The sequence below is a fragment of the Pyrus communis genome, chromosome 10, assembly GCF_041283825.1.
Source record: "Pyrus communis isolate YQ-2024b chromosome 10, ASM4128382v1, whole genome shotgun sequence".
In the NCBI taxonomy this organism is placed as follows: Eukaryota; Viridiplantae; Streptophyta; class Magnoliopsida; order Rosales; family Rosaceae; genus Pyrus; species Pyrus communis.
The window spans coordinates 7,714,487-7,731,079 of record NC_142574.1 but is presented as its reverse complement, the minus strand read 5'-3'; the positions used below and the strand labels follow the sequence as shown (position 1 = coordinate 7,731,079).

Sequence of the window (16,593 nt, the reverse complement as noted above, 5' to 3'; positions counted from 1 at the left end):
ATATCGTCCACTGTATAAAAGCCCAAGGTCTACAGTCTGAACCAAACCAACAAAACCCACACTCACGGCACTCTCTCGTTTGGCGCCACAGCTAGAACAGCCACAGGTATCTCTCTCTCTCTCCCTCTCTCTCTCTCTCTCTCTCTCTCTCTCTCTCTCTCTCTCTAGCTTTCTTGCAACTAAATTATGGCGCTAAATTGTTAGTTATAATTAAATTCAATTGGGTATGTGGTTCTTGAATTTCTTAGTCATAATTTACCCGTTGAGAATCATGAATTTAGTGTCAGAAAATTGATGCCAATGTATGCAGTTATTAATTCAATTAATTCTTCATTTATTTTTATTATTTATTTGCTATTTTTGATTAGCTTAAACTCTTAGAGCAATTATTTTAAAATTAAATTGCAAGATTAATTCTATGAAAGTTACCCGCGATAAATAAAGAATGGGCATTTGAACTCAGAAATCTGTGTTTTTTTTAATACAATCGATATTGGGAAATGGGGATTCGAACTCGGACGTCGGGTGCAGGTGGAAATACTCTTAGTCAGCTGAGTTACAAGCCCCTTGCTTAGAACTCTGTGTTCAATTGAGAACCCATTTTTCTCCCCCTTGTTTTTGTTTAATGGAGCTCTAACTCTGATGAACAAGTGGAGATGTATGCTTTTGCTAATTTAGGTTTGTTTTCTTGTTTCAGTCTTTTAGTTATTGGAGTTCATAACCAGCAGGATTGCAAATTTGCAATACCTTCCAAACAAATGGGGACTAGGGAAAGCAGTGCAGCTTCAACTCAGGTGCTCTCTTTCTCCCTATCTCTCTCCCCCCTCTCTCTCCAGATCATTATGCACCTTCAACTTACTTGCATATTGATGGATGAATACATTTGATTTTGTAACCAATTAAACTAAATGACCAGGTTGTGGCATTCGAAATGCAAAAAGAAGAACTGATTCTCGATGAGTACACAGAGTCATTGATAATATACAAGGGAGGCTCAGTACGTACGGATTTCGTAGGTAAAAGAGTTGCTGAAGGCGAAAAGACAACTTGTATTTCTGGAAATAATTGTGATGGTGCTTCTCAAAGGTATTGTTAATTTGTCTCTATGATCAACGCCTTCAGTAACATGTTTTTATTTGGCAAGTCTATTCATGTTTTGCATTGTTTCCTTTCGTCAGTGCTACAAGCAGGGGTGAGGACTCATCAGACAAGAACCGAGTATGCCATTCTACTTAAGTTTATGCTCAATAAATTGATGGTTGTATGAGATGTGAAGTGCATTAATAAATGGATACATTCGTATTTTCCCAGTTGATTTCATGAATCCTTCAGTTCTTTTTTGTGTGTTCCCTTTACTAGCTATGATCTTGTTTCAAGCATACTATGTTGCTCAGCGTACTCGCCAATGCTTTTCTTTTTCTTGTACAACATCAAATGTGCAAATGAAGTGAGGATGCTCTTATCATCTTCATTTGCACAGTTGAACCTATCATCCTTGGTATTAGTTATCATTTTCGGAAACTTTCAATGTTTCGGTTCCTTTCTGTTCTCCTCGCTATTCACTTATGGTGTCTGGTATATGCCAATGCAACTATTGTTCTCTCCCTTGCAGTACTCCCCTCTATTCATTTCTATTGTTTTGACAGGAAGATTATGAACAGAGAATGGAAAGAAGAAGACTGGCTAACAGGGAAGCTGCGAGGAGGTCAAGAATACGCAGACAGGTAATATATAGAGATTTCATAATTTCATTCGTTAATTAGCTTTTTTCCCTTGCAGTAGAGGGTGCGATATTTTGTGAACAGAGTTTTTTTCTTACCTTTTTCGACGTCAGTAGGATACAGTATATAAGGTGTCAAACACTACTTGGATCTCTGTATTCAATAATTGTCACTCTAGGAAAACACTGTCTTGGTTTCTATGCAAGAACTTGCTTATGTGTCTCAAGGATTTGATGGGGATGATAAGAAGTACAACGACGTTTGAATTCTTAACCGTCGATGCAAGAACCTTCTTTTAGGTTTGAACTCTTAATCGTGGATGTAAGCAATGCATGGAGTGGAGACTCAAAATTTAAAGGAAATGAGATAAGTTTCAGATATCGGATAAGTTCAGTACATATTGTTATTCACGGTTCCCTAGGCCTGAACTTTTTTGCCTTTCACATTCCTGGTATCATGATTTAGAAACTAATGTAGAATTTAATCCGTAAAAATCAAACTTTCCTCCATCTAATTCTGTGTTAGCCTTAAAATTATGGTACCGTATAAGTAGATTAGTTTACCCGACCAGCAGGAGTTGGTACCTCAGCTGAAAGCTGTTTTAGAAAACATTCTAAGCTCTGTTACTCTGCGTTTCTCATGCGTTGATTGTAATGTATCTCTTCTTTCTTAGATGATGAACTTTTGACTCTTCGCATTTGATATAGGAGTTACTTTTTCACTCGATTATTGTTGTGTTTCATATGATATATTGGTTTTGTATTACTTTCCAGCAAGAATGTGAGAAACTACGAGCAACCGCAGAGATTCTTGAGAGCGAGATTGCCCAGATCCCACGCGATATATGGAGGCTTTCTGAGCAAATTGAGAAACTCAAGGAAGAAAACGACAGCATATTTGTTAGTCATCTAAACTCTAGTTTTTCTTTATCCTCTGTCCCTATTTTCCTTCAGTTTACCTTTTTCTTCTGGAAGAAAGAAAGAATTCACAACATCGATTTGCCAATGGAACAGGATGAGCTAGAGAAGAAGTATGGTGCAGATGCAGTTTCTGATCTGAGAGCTGTGAAGGACTCTTTGGAAGGTAAAGGCAAAGACACTGACCCAAAGACGCCGAGCAGAGACAGCTGAAGTCCTAATCCTCCATCACTCAGTTCGGGTCTGTAATCACTCTGCTGTTGTTTTATGTAGTTGAAAGCTCCAGAAAAATTCCTACTTGTGGATAAAGATGTAGCACCAGTGTTCTTTAAGTTCCCGCCTAAGCGCTGGGTGGCTTGGCACCACTGTGATTAGTCCTAGGCGTCTAAAAGAATAAGAAAGGACGCCTAGACCTGATTAGGCGAGCTAGGTAGTTTTGTAACTTTTTTTGCTTTATTTAACAAAATGTCTTAGATCGCAGCTTTCAGCTAGTCAGAACATAGATAAGTTTTATTTGACATTTTATTTTTCAATTAATTAACATTCATTATATGATTATTCCCCATGTTTTCAATATGTTTTAGTGCTTTATAATTTATATTTACTTTGCAATTTATGTATCCTAAACACAACTATGTATGTTTTAAGTATAAGTAAACGCTTATTAATACGTTATATAATAAACTTAACTAAATTAAAAAAAACCGTCTAGGCACTAGCCCCTGTTCACCGCCAGATTAGTGCTTGGCATTTTTAAGAATATTGAAAAATACTAAGCGTAAATATGATATCACAGGATTTCAATTCTTAAAACGATTTCAAACATACAAAAATTGGCCTTAAATCCTACAACTCTAAGGATATTGTTTTGAACACAAAGTATGACTTTCGGACATTTACGTTACAATTCCTTTGAACACAAAGTAAAAATGTCCTGAGTTTATGTATGATTAGGGGGAACAATCTCCATCACTCTGAACCATCAGGGAAAGGTTTCAGTGCATCCTGCTTCCCGTTGACATAAAATTCCACAACTGCTAACATTCTAGGATACTTATCGGGATGGTAATTAACGTGAACAATCACCGGCTTTAACTTACTCAGTTTAGCGTCTTTCCTCACGGTCTTGAAGAGGACCTTGCTGTTCATAAAGAGATAGAAATCCATAGTTCTCCTGGAAGCATGAAGTCCATCGTACCCGGGATGAGAGGGGAAAAAGAGTTCCTCATTGAACACTGCCTGGTCCCAAGCCTGCTCCTTAGAGAGTCGATTGGCCACACGATCCAATAGCTCAATTGAAGGAATTGTTGGTCGAATGTAGAAGAAACCAGAGTTATAAACCCACATACGCATTGTATGAGCATATCGAGCCCAACCCATTCCTGGCTCATCAAAGACGTCGTTGTAACCATAAGCAGTCATATTGTTGTGACCATCAGTCATGGACTCTACATCCGAATCGCGATATAGATGATTAAAAGGGTTTTGCAAGTACACAATATCGACATCTGACAGAAGAACACTATACCCGAGCTGCAAAAACTCCCTCAGAACACGAAATTTTAACCCAGAGACGGCATGGTTACCTCCGGTCCTCGCAACTGAATCAATGACTTTGTCTGGGTCTCTCATGTAAACTGGAACATCTTTCGATTTGCAGTATCTGGCAATTTCTTCATCCAAAGCAACAACCAGATAATTAGATATGCCCACTCTCTTAATATTAGTGAACCACAAATCCAACATTTCCTTCACATTTGAGTTTGCAAGAGCAACTATAAGCTCTCTGTTAACAGCAACCTTCTCCAAAATCTTTGCTAACCTCGGATTCACTGATTCATCAGGAAGAACACTGGGGTTGGTTCGTGAGCCTTCGACGGTACCAAAAGGCCCAGCTTTCTTCTGATCTCCCAACACAAGAACTTGTTTCTCTGCCTGATCTTTCCTTTGCTCAGCCAACCGAATATTTTCAGTCAATTCTCTAACCTGCTTCTTCAACTCGGCATTTTTCTCAGATGCTGCAACAAACTCTGACTTCAACAGGTTGATCCGTTCAGATGACTCGCACAGGGAAGAACCAACCTAGTGCACAAATAACTAAAAATATCAACATCAACATCAACATCTTTAAGAACCGCAAATTGCACCCGAAAATATTAAACCATCTGTTATGTGCTTAGCTATTTGATTTCGTAGTGCAAGAAGAGCTATATGAACCGCCAACGATTATGTTAAAGAGTACGCATAAACGATTTCGACCTCATGTCAAAGCTTCAAACAAATGCCCAAATGGGAAATGAAAGCCGGTTTGAAAACACGCATCATAGTTCACATCAAGCTTATTCCTCATTATGCCTAACACGTACAAATCTGATATCGATTTATTAAACGAAAAACAAAACTTTGAGCATGTCAAATTATCAGCTTTAGTATTTCCAAACACCGTCATTTGTCAAGTTCTGAGCACAGGCAAATCAATTACATTTCCTGGGTTTGAATCAAAAGTCAATGCATCCAAAGCTCAAGTCATCGGGCATCATTTCGCATCGAATTGCCTAAATCCCAATCGCTAATCACCCATTCATTTAAAATTATAAAAAATTTCAAGCACTAATCACCCAAACAGATAAGTATAAAAACCCAAGAAGGACGAGAAGGAACCTGGGCGATCGATTTAGCGAAGTTGCGATTGAGAATGGCGGCCGGATTGGAAATGGAAAGGAAGCCACTGGGGAAGCAGAGGGCGAAGACGCAGCCGAGAAGGACTCCAACTGCTATGGCGGCGCCGACCTTCGATTTTCTGAGAGACTGCGCTTTCTCTCTGCGACTCACCACCGCCATGCCTTTGTTTTCTCTTCTCAGCTATGCTTTGAGAGGGAGGAGAGAGACAAGCAGAGAGGGGAAGTTGCTGTTGTTTAACTTTAACTTCAGACGGTGGTTGACTTTGTCTAAAAAAAAAAAAAAACAGTGGTTGACTGGAGCAATGGAAAAATGATACTTAGTTAATTAACTAAATTAATTTTGAGGCTTTTAATCAAAGTTAATTAACTAAATATTGGGTTGATTTTAAATTAGTATTTAACATTTTTTTTAACAAACAATATTATTTATGCTAAGGAATTGGAGGAGTGAGTTAAGCCTCATAATAACTACCAATAATATGATTCAAATTCGCTTTTGGTGACAATCAAACCTAAGACCTCTTAAAACCTAAATCATTAACTAACATGCAAAAATTAGACATATGTTAGACCTTCGGTGTTAAGCTAGGACTTTAGTAACATAAGTGAATACGTTAAACCATTAAATGATGAGATGGTCAAAAACTAAAGTTGGTTTTCACCAACGCCGTCTTTAGAGCTTTAATCTCCTAAATTGAATCTTTTTAATTAATGCTAAATTTGTTTAGCTAAAATGCGTCGATTTGGAGATTGAAACTTTATAGATAACTTGAGAGTTAAAACACGCTTTAATATTTGTCAGTTATCATCACTTAACGTTAATGAACCTAACAAATACCCATTTTTAAGACTTTAGGTAGTTATTTGGAATGTTTTAAAAGATTATGACCAATTTGGAATCATCCCTAAACGTTGGGCAGTTATCTGAACTAAACCCTAATATAAATTATCTAATTCAATAGATGTCTTTGAAATTAACAGTAGTTGTTTATGAGATTTAAACTCAAAATTATTATTCGCACATCGTCAATTGCTGACACACCCGAACCCGGAATGTCCATTAGGACTCCGAATTGAGCTGTGTTGGCCGACACCTAGAAGGTGTCGAAGCCATAAAGTATAGTGATGTGGAAAATGTGAATAAATTTAAACCTAAAAGTGCCTAAAGAAAAGAGTGCGCTGTGAGTGGGAATGAACCCATTTCACATGTGACGTCAGAGCATAAGTAAAGTACAATAGTATGGGTAAGGATCATACCCTCAGAGGTAGCCATCTATATTGAGATTCGCTAAGAATCCTCGTTGATACGAACTTTCAGTAGCTAAAACCTGGAGGGGCAAAAAATAAAGTTTTAATAAAAACTTTTTGAAAACGTTATAACTCCTCGCTGTAAAACCCGTATAGTTTCTAGAAAATAATACTACGTATATACGTAAAACAATGCACAAAGATAGTAAAAACCAAGTATGCCATGTCATAACGTTTCAACACTGAAATATGTAAGCCACGTGTGAAAATCAAGGTAAAATAATATGCCAGCTGGAGTCACCTAAGTGACCTGTACGGCTGAACCTATAGCTTATCAACCTATGCCTGCACACAAGTCGGAATTGCCTAATGTGGTCTGTACGACAGGCTGGGTGTAAATAAGTACGCTGCTATGATCACGTGAAGGCTATGCGATGAATCGCGTGTCACCTACGAGTCGGAACCACCTATTGTGGTTTATATGACAGGATGGCACCAGACTTCAATCCAAGGTGAGCGTGTGGTGCAGGAGGTGAATGATCACGTGAAGGCTGTGCCCTGGTATCCGGCGGGAGCATTAACATCGGGGTGCAGGATAATGAGCTCTAAGTGCATCTATGCATAACAATGTAATGTAACCAATCATTCACATACTAACTCACCTGAAGCTTACCTGAGTCTCCGTAGCATCATTTCATATAATGCATAACAATAGTAATGAAATACTAAAAATATAATTCATTCACGACATGGCATTCAAAGCATAGTTCATATAAAAATGTTTCTGGAAACCGTAAAGCATATATATATATATATATACACACATAGTATAAAAAGGAAGAAGACCCACTTACCTGGAGTCCACGCTACAACTCCCTAGCACAAACATCGAGATGTCACGAACGATCGGCACCTAGAACAATTATCAAACCACATCTTAGAATCCTTATCAATAGAACACATAACTTACATAAAACACATCCCCAAGGGCGTTCTAGAATGATTTGAGACCCATTGACCAAATGTCAACTGTTGGTCAAAGATCGAATATAGGGTCTATAACCTTAACTCGATTTGGAAGATCCGCACCTCATATTTCCGATTCGTAACTTCCAAAATCCACATTATGCTTCTAAAATATCATACTAAAGTTTCATTACGATCCAACGGTTGGATCTTCGCCAATTGCCAAAACCAAGTGGCGGCCGACGTTTTATTTTACAAACTTACAAATTCAATTCGAAAAGACCCGTATGTTGGATTCCCAATCCATAAATTCCTATGGTCCTCAAATATTACGTACTATAATGTATTAAAGTTTGGTGATGATCCAACGGTCGGATCGTCAATTACTATTCTAATCAAGTGGCAGACCTTAATGGAACTAGGTTCAAACAACAGAAATTCGTCAATCGGACTTACAAATGGAATCAGGGTATTCAAATTTAGCCTAGGAAGGTCAGGGGATGTCTCGGCCCACTCACCGCTACAGGTGGCAGTTGGCCGGCCTGACTTGAAGGAAAAATCAACTATTTTCAAAAAGTACCAAATTTTACAGACAAGTAGATCTCAGCAAAGGGAACAATTTTCATACATGTGGCCAAGTCCAATTTGGCCAAGAAACACCTAAAATCCACATCGATCCACCGGAAACCCTTGAAATGGGTGTTCTTGATTCAACTCCAAACAAGCTCCGATGCCTCAACCATTACTTGGACTTTGTTCCTGGGGTTGAGGGGAGTCTATTGGTGGGTGGTGGTCGATGGGATTAGCTTCAAATTTTGGTGATTTGAACCCAAAACTGCTGCACCCTACCTTGCGGGTTCTCCCAATTTCAAGGCTAAATCCCTTGATTTTTGGGGTGTAACAGGAAGGGGGAAGGTCATAAAGGGTTTTCCAAGTGGTGGTTTGATGAAATTCGCTGAAAAAACGGACGATCATTGTCGGAAAATCTCCCAGAAATGGTCGGGTCACGGGTTAAGGGGAAGGTCCGATTCCCTCTTTCTTTTCTCCTTCATTTCCCCTTCTTTCCTTTCTTCCTGATTGGCCGGTTCCCTCCCTCCTTCTCATCCTAGCCATCCATTTCTTCATTCCCTTTTCTTTTCCTTTCATCCCAGTCACACACATGGCAATTCACATGGCTTTAGATTTTCTGGAACCTTCTAAAGAAGGTTAAAATTACCAAAATATCCCTGACTTTAAATGTTAATATCTCATTTGTTATAACTCCAAATTACGTTCTGATTGCCCTTATGCGTTCGTAATGACGAATACTACGAGGAAACGTCAAGAAAATAGATCTTACATGACATGACAAGGCGGTCAAACAAAATCAATGCATTTGCCTCGAAGGGCATTTTCGTACATTCACTTATTAAAATTAAAAAAAAAAACTGTAAAATTACAATTGCTCTAATGGATGGTCCTTATTAATTAATTCCATTGCATCGAACCCTTCCCTCTTCTTAATGTTTAAAGTAAAATATAGCTTTTATTTAAAACAACTTAACATTGGTCTCTAAGGTCTAAAAATTACTCTAATTTATGATTGGAAGCTTCAAATTGGGGACTGGAGATTTGTGTTCAATTGATAAAAAATAGGGAGCTTTAATGAAAAAGGATGCCCTAATTTTTTTTCTTAGCAAAAAAACTACCTAATAACTTTATTTAATAAAAAAAACTTGAATTTTAATGAAAATGACGAATGTTTAATAAAATAAAAAAAATAACTAAAGAAAACTGACGCGCAGAACCCGCCATCACCCTTTCTCTTTCCCACCCTCCGTCACTTGTATCTTTCCCTCTCTTCACTTATCACCATCATCTCTCTCTTCACACATTACCATCATCTCTCTTCTCTTTCACCGTTACCATAATCTCTATCTCCTCTTTCAAGGTTTAACCATCATTATCGTCTTTCTCTCTCTCTCTCATGTCACTCCTTCCTCCCCTCTCATTCCTTTTCTTTTTTATTTATTTTTGTTATTATTAAAACATTTTTAATAAAAATACTTGATAAATTTTATTAATAAGAAATGGTATTTCTTAAAAATAATAAATTTCTAGAAAAACTAATGAAAATTCAAGCTATTTTCTTATTATGTTAGTCAACTGTTTTTTCGTTTTTTAATTAGTAGTAACACTATTTTTAGAAACAGTGACATTATTTCTAGAATTAATGACACTATTTTTAGAAATAGGTGACACTATGTAACATCCACATCGCATAGGAGAGTGGATCCTGTAAGCCTTATATGTATATTCCCATCTCTACCTAGCACGAGGCCTTTTGGGAGCTCACTTGACACACCCCAATCCAAAAATTGGGGCGTGCTGGCTGTCACGTGAGGGTGACGTAGCCAAGTGCGCAATGCGGAAGTAAAAGAGTGAAAATACGAGAAAAATAAAGTCGACGAGATAATTTACAATAAAAAGATTAGTGAGTACTAGTGACAAACATAGAAGGAAAAATACAATGTAAAAGTTCAAGTATCCTAGGTGTAGTCCAGAATAAACAAACATTACACAAGCGTTAATTAGAAAGTCCGACATGGAGGGTGCTCTATCAGAAATGCCTCGATGCCTCTTTCGTCACCAACGTCCTCGCTACCTAAAACCTGGAGGGGCGCAAAACAGAAAACGTGAGTGGGCGAAAACAAAGTTTGTTTTTCAAACCATTTCAATATCAAGTAATAACTCCTTTCTGTAAAACCCATATACTTTCTAGAAAATATTATACGTACTCGTATATCAAATCATGCTAAAACAATAAAGCTCAAATATGCCATGCCAGAATATGCCGCGACAGAATATCCAAACAAATAGTATAAGCATCAAGCAGGTAAGATAAAACAAATCATAATATTGCCAGTAATATCAGTACGTCAGCCGAAGTCACCTAAAGTGACCTGTATGGCTGAAACTATAGCTCCTCAACCACTATTCTGCACACGAGTCGGAACCACCTATAGTGGTCTGTATGACAGGCTGGTGTATATAAATACGCTCAGTGCTACGATCACGTGAAGGCTGTGCCATGTATCACGGGTCACCTAAGAGTCGGAACTACTTATAATGGTCTGTACGACAGGCTGGCACCTACCTTGGATTCAAGGTAAGCGTATGGTGCAGGAGGTGAACAATCACGTAAAGGCTAGGCCCTACTCTGGCGGAGCACAATCAACGAGGTGCAGGAATCCAAGCTATAACTCAAACTCATCAACACCACATCTATCACTAACAACATACTCACCTGATTTACCTGAGCGTTCGCGGTGCCAAAGCATAACCAACACAACCACAATAATAATATGACAATATTCAACATGACATTTCAATTATAAAACCATTAAAATGTAATTTCTGGAAAGATACCAATCAATATATATATATATATATATATATATATATATATTGAAAATAGAAGCCCACTCACTGATACGTAGAAGGATCATAAGCCACAAGCCTCGCGTGGCTGCGCTCGTCCTCCGGGTAGTCCTCACCTATATGCGAAACAATTATATAAACGTCAAATTAATGCACATAACCAACCTTAGATAATAACTTCTCATACATTGCTCAAATGGGTGTTTGAATATACCAACAGGCTCTACTTAACCTCACAAACATCCCCATATTTTAAAAATAATTTTTTGACCTCCCATGTGATGTGAAAATTATACGCACACAAATTAAACCCTCTTTTTATCAATTGCAGTGAAGAATGTAAGTAGGGATCGTTCTGGACCGGGGATTAGGAGGGATTGTTAATCACTTGGATTTGACTCAAAAACGTAAAAACACAATATAAAACACCAAACTAGACCCAAAGAATGCAAAACTAAAGTTTAAAACACTAAGACAAACCAAAAGACTCGAAAATGCAAGAAAACACTCAAAACACCCTTAAAACTACTTTCTGGGCAGTTTTGAGCACTAGAGAAGAATTTGGACGAAAATAGTTATAACTTGACTCAAGATACTTTAAAAACACAAACTAAATTGATTTCTAACTAATTTGACACTCCAAGTAAAAGGGGATTTTGATTTTGACGAATTTGAAAACACAACTTAAACTTTGTAAAACGAACAGATTTTTAAAACGAATTTGGATTTAATGAATGGAGTGAAGGCTAGCTAAGGGGTTCATCTCCACACATGTCATACTTGCACACAAAACGATTTCTAATTGCTTTTCAATAAACCATGAATTCTCAACGCCCCAGATTAACCGTGAATTGCACTAATTAACCCTCAGATTTGCCTAACGTTATTGAATTGGATGATTGCATACGACAACCCAAAGCATTCCCCACAAGTTCCCTACATGAATTGCATAATAGAGATACAAGCAAGAATCATTAAGTTCTTTGAAAACCATAAGCATTGACGAAGCACTCGTTACTATGAATTGCATGAAACTTATGCCAAGAATTTACTTAACGCAATTGAGATCATCAACTTTTACTACTTGTGAATATAAGTTTGTAACGATTAGGTGAAACTTCCTTATATCCTAGCATTAGATTTATGCATGATAATTAAGCGTGCACTCTCAACCAACACACACAAATCAGTTTAATTCAAATAGATAAGTGAATTGAATTCACAACTTATGAAACGCAATTAGAGGTAATCAAATCATATAGCAAGCATGATCATGGTTTCGAATCCCCCCTAGCCAAGGGGGGGTTTAGTTCCTCATACGTACAAGACAAAGAGAAGTAAATTTAACCATTGAAATCAAAGGAGAGGAAACACCTAACAATTCCAGCAACTCGAACTTGAATTACATGAACGTCCAAGCCCTCTTCTCCTCCTCTTTGTTGCGGCACAAGGTGTGGGTGATGGAATTGGGGGTTTTGGATGGTTTTTCCTGGTTTAGAGGGATGGAGGATGGTTGATTATGGTGGGGAAGGGTGCGGCAGAAGTGTATGGATGTGTAGGGAGGTTTATAGAGGCTTAGAATGGAGAATGGAGATGCGGCACAAGGGTTTCTGAATAGCATAAAGGGGTGGTCCGAATTTTTGGCTGAAATTATGTTTATATAGTCCTAGGGTTAAGTAGATTAGGGTTAGACTTAACAGATTTGGTGGATTAGGGCCCTAGAATTCGGCTATGGTTAACCAAATCCACTTAGGAGGAGGTTTTGGCCCACATAGTTTTATAAACTGATTTGTATACCCAAATCCACAAGGATTAGGCCTTGGAAATCAGAATCCCAAAGGAATTGGGCCTAGGAAGGTGCAGCTGATTTAGGGGAGAGGGTTACTTGGCTTGCAAGGCAAGGCAAAGCCTTCTAGAAAGGTTTGGGGCGCCACTTTTCTAGGGTTTCTAGAAAGAATAAGTTTTGTGGCAGATTTAGGCCTTCTAGAATAGGATGCTTCTAGAAATAGGTTCTAGAATGATCCATTTAGGTCCCCATGCAATTAGGATTAAGACATGATAAGGTTTGGATAGGATAAGATGAGATAAGGTTTGGATAATGTTTTGGATAATGTTGGATAAGGTTGGATAAGGTTTTGGATAATGTTTCCTCTTTTGAGCTCCCTCCTTATCCACTTTGTCCTTAGCTTAGTTCCTTCCTCTTCTTATCACATTTCCAACTTCTTGAAGTCCAAATTCGTCCATCCATGCTAGCCCATATGTAAGCCATCCACATAGTGTCCAAAATAGCTCCAAAATGCATCAAAATGCCCTTTCTTGATACTTTACCCCATAGGACCTACAAACACACGAAATTGAGTTGTAATACGACATTAACTAAGAAATAATAACACAAATGCACAAGAATAAGCTAGTTAAGTCGCATAAATATGCTCCTATCACCATGCGCCAGCCAAGGCACGGCTAGATGCGTCGGCCACGCGCGGGCATGTGCCTGGCACGTGTGTGAAACCTTAACGGTGTTAGGGAATATTTCGTTAAAACCCTAACAGATGTTAACGGTTGTTACCTGTCGCTGTTAGAATATTCCGTTAACTTTGACGAAATATTCTCCTCCTTCTCCGGTGAACCTCGCCGGTTGCCGCCATTCGCCGCCGTCTGCAACTCGAATTCTCGCTAGAAACTGGAAAAACTTCAAACCTTAATATCTTCTTAATTTCTCAACCAAAGTCCATGAAATTTGTACTAAAATAAAACTTACAACGAGTAGAACAAAACTTTACCACTTTGGGGACCTAAAACCAACGGAATCTCGCCAGAGAAACCTCGATAATCCGGCTAAACCTGCAACTCAATGAACTCGAGCTTCTTGACGTCCAAAACACTTCAAAATTACTCCCCAAGCTTCGTGAAGACACCCTAAAGCTCCCTAGAACCTTAAAAACTTCTAAACACCTCATGATCACGTGTGCATGAACAGTGCACCAAATCGAGGTTTCATGGTTCTCGGGTTTTCGAAGGTCTCACGTCCTAAAAATGGTATGGATGAGTTCCTGGGCTTGCAAGGAGTCCAAAACTAACCTTTAAACGTTCGATCCATGCGTGGAAAGTTGGTTTGAAGTTCGTCCGTACACTTGCAAAGGAAATGGAAGGAAAGTGGAAGAAAGTCCGAGAGAGAAGGGAAAGAAGGAAGTCACGGGTGTGTGTGTGTGGGTGTGTGGTCCAAATGGAAGCCCACCAACCAAAAACAAAACAAACCAAACACCCTACAACATAAATTAACGTCAAGGGGCAAAATCATCATTTCATACCTACAGTACAAATAATTCGAGAGGAACTGTCACATCACTGGCTTCGGAGTTCATCGGAACTCCGAAGTTAAACGAGTAGTGTGTGATAGCAATCCCATGATGAGTGATCCACTAGGAAGTTCTCGTGTGAGTTCTTAGAAATAAAATCGTGAGGGAGTGGTCGGGGCCCAAAGTGGACAATATCATGCTACGGCGGAGTCGAGCCCAAGATGTGGTGGAAGCCCGGGCCGGGATGTGACAATTTGGTACCAGAGCCAATTCATGGCCGGAAGTGTGCCGATGAGGACGTCGGGCCCCTAAGGGGGGTGGATTGTAACATCCCACATCGCCTAGGAGAGTGGATCCTATAAGCCTTATATGTATATTCCCATCTCTACCTAGCACGAGGCCTTTTGGGAGCTCATTGGCTTCGGAGTTCATTGGAACTCCGAAGTTAAGCGAGTAGTGCGTGAGAGCAATCCCATGATGGGTGACCCACTGGGAAGTTCTCTTGTGAGTTCCCAGAAACAAAACCGTGAGGGTGTGGTCGGGGCCCAAAGCGGACAATATCATGCTACGGTAGAGTCGAGCCCGGGATGTGGTGGGGGCCCGAGCCGGGATGTAACACACTATTTCTAGAAATAGTTGTCATTATTTCTAGAAACGACGACACTATATTTAAAATTGGTGCCACTATTTTTAGAAATGGTGACGCTATTTCTAAAAATGATGCTACTATCGACTAGTCAAACCCTAAAAATTGTACTATTATCTCTTTCTAGAAATAGTGATATTATCCAATAACTATTTTGGAGAGTAGAAAGTAAGGTTCTAAGTATGAACTCCAAGATGCATTAATAGAGGTTTTTCATTTTTCTAACAAGATAAAGAATCTGAAAAGAAAAATAGAAAATAAAAGAGCATGAACTAGGGGTGGGCATAAAAACCGTCAAACTGCAAAACCGCATCAAACCGTATGAAAAAAAATCGAAAAGAACCGTGTTGAACAGAAAAGTCAACTTTGAGTAAAAAACTGAACCGAACCGTTCAAACCAGTTCCGGTTCCGGTTTTGAATGATAAAGAATCGGCCAGAGCCGAACCAAACCATTTTATTAATAATAAATAAATAAATTATATATACATACATGTCATGGTATAATAGGTTGAAAAATTAGTTTTACCAAGTTGCAAAAGGCTGCAATTTAATAAAAGCTAGAATTTTTTTTTTTTTTTGTGCAACTGCTTGTTCTATCTGATTATCTTATGAAAATGTTCTAATTTTTATGCAGTATACTGAACAAATTGACCCCGAAGAAGTTTGACATTCTCAAGGGCCAACTGATTGATTCTGGAATTACCATTCCAGATATTTTAAGGGTTTGTATTAACTAAATATCTTTGAAAACTTATTACTCCATACTGAGCTATTACTTTCCTGCTGATGAGCTTGAGGGTTCAATTTGAATTGCAGGATGTTATCTTTCTGATATTTGATAAGGTTGTGTTGGAGCCAACCTTTTGTCCTATGTATGTGCTTTTATACTCAGATCTTAATGTAAAACTTCCTCTTTTCCCACCTGAGGAGGCTGGTGGGAAAGAAATCATGTTCAATTTATGTTCAAGATACTTGAAAGATCACATAATGTAATGTTACCAGTCCTCACTTTGAATATTTCTTTTTGCTTGCTGTTGTTGTGTTGTATGCAACTTTATATAATCAGTTTTAGAAGATTTTTTTTTTTTTTTGTTGAAGAGTTTTAGGAGATGTATTTGAAGGCATGATGATTAGGTGTTCAAATAATTTAGTATTTGGAACCGTAAACCGGCAAGAACTGAATTAGAACCGGTGTAGACCGAACCGTAAAGTTCTAGTAATAAATTTAAACAGAATCGCACCTAACCGAACTGTTGATATTTTCCAATTCCGGTTCCGATTTAGGGGTGAAACCATATACAACCGCACCGTGCCCACCCCTAACATGAACTTAGTGATTGAATAGGACATATGAGAGAGAAGGGGGAATATTAAAATAAAATAAAATAAAATTTGCAGAGTAGAGAGACGCCCATTTAGCTAATGGACCTAGCTTCTTTGCCTTCCCACTTCCCATACACTTCCATCACCTCCTATTTGTGCGGTCACAGTTAAGCCACGTCAACATTTTATATTACTATTGCCTTTTGTCTTATTATCTCTATATAAAAAAATTCAATATAAAATTTTAACGTGGCTTAACCGTGACCGCACAAAAGAGGAGAAGGTATGAGTGTATGAGAAGTGGGAGGGTAGAGAAGCCGGGTCCTTAGCTAATAAGCTAATGCTTACATCTAAGGCTATCTAGTGTCTTG

The 16,593-nt window shown here is 38.4% G+C and overlaps 2 protein-coding genes across 2 annotated transcripts; one reads left to right on the top strand and one right to left on the bottom strand.

Moving 5' to 3' along the window:
- On the top strand, nt 1-3,196 carry LOC137728784 (uncharacterized). Its single transcript, XM_068467549.2, has 7 exons — nt 1-106; nt 698-794; nt 917-1,086; nt 1,179-1,218; nt 1,647-1,724; nt 2,495-2,620; nt 2,735-3,196. Exons 2-7 carry the CDS (start codon nt 759-761, stop codon nt 2,849-2,851), a joined length of 567 nt encoding a protein of 188 aa, XP_068323650.2. The 5' UTR covers nt 1-106; nt 698-758; the 3' UTR covers nt 2,852-3,196.
- Nucleotides 3,197-3,421: 225 nt separating this feature from the next.
- Nucleotides 3,422-5,599, bottom strand: LOC137728783 (arabinosyltransferase RRA2). Its single transcript, XM_068467548.2, has 2 exons — nt 5,300-5,599; nt 3,422-4,720 (listed from the first exon to the last, which is right to left on the bottom strand). The coding sequence occupies exons 1-2, from the start codon at nt 5,477-5,479 to the stop codon at nt 3,608-3,610; spliced, it is 1,293 nt and encodes a 430-aa protein (XP_068323649.2). The 5' UTR covers nt 5,480-5,599; the 3' UTR covers nt 3,422-3,607.
- Between the last annotated feature and the right edge of the window lie 10,994 nt (nt 5,600-16,593).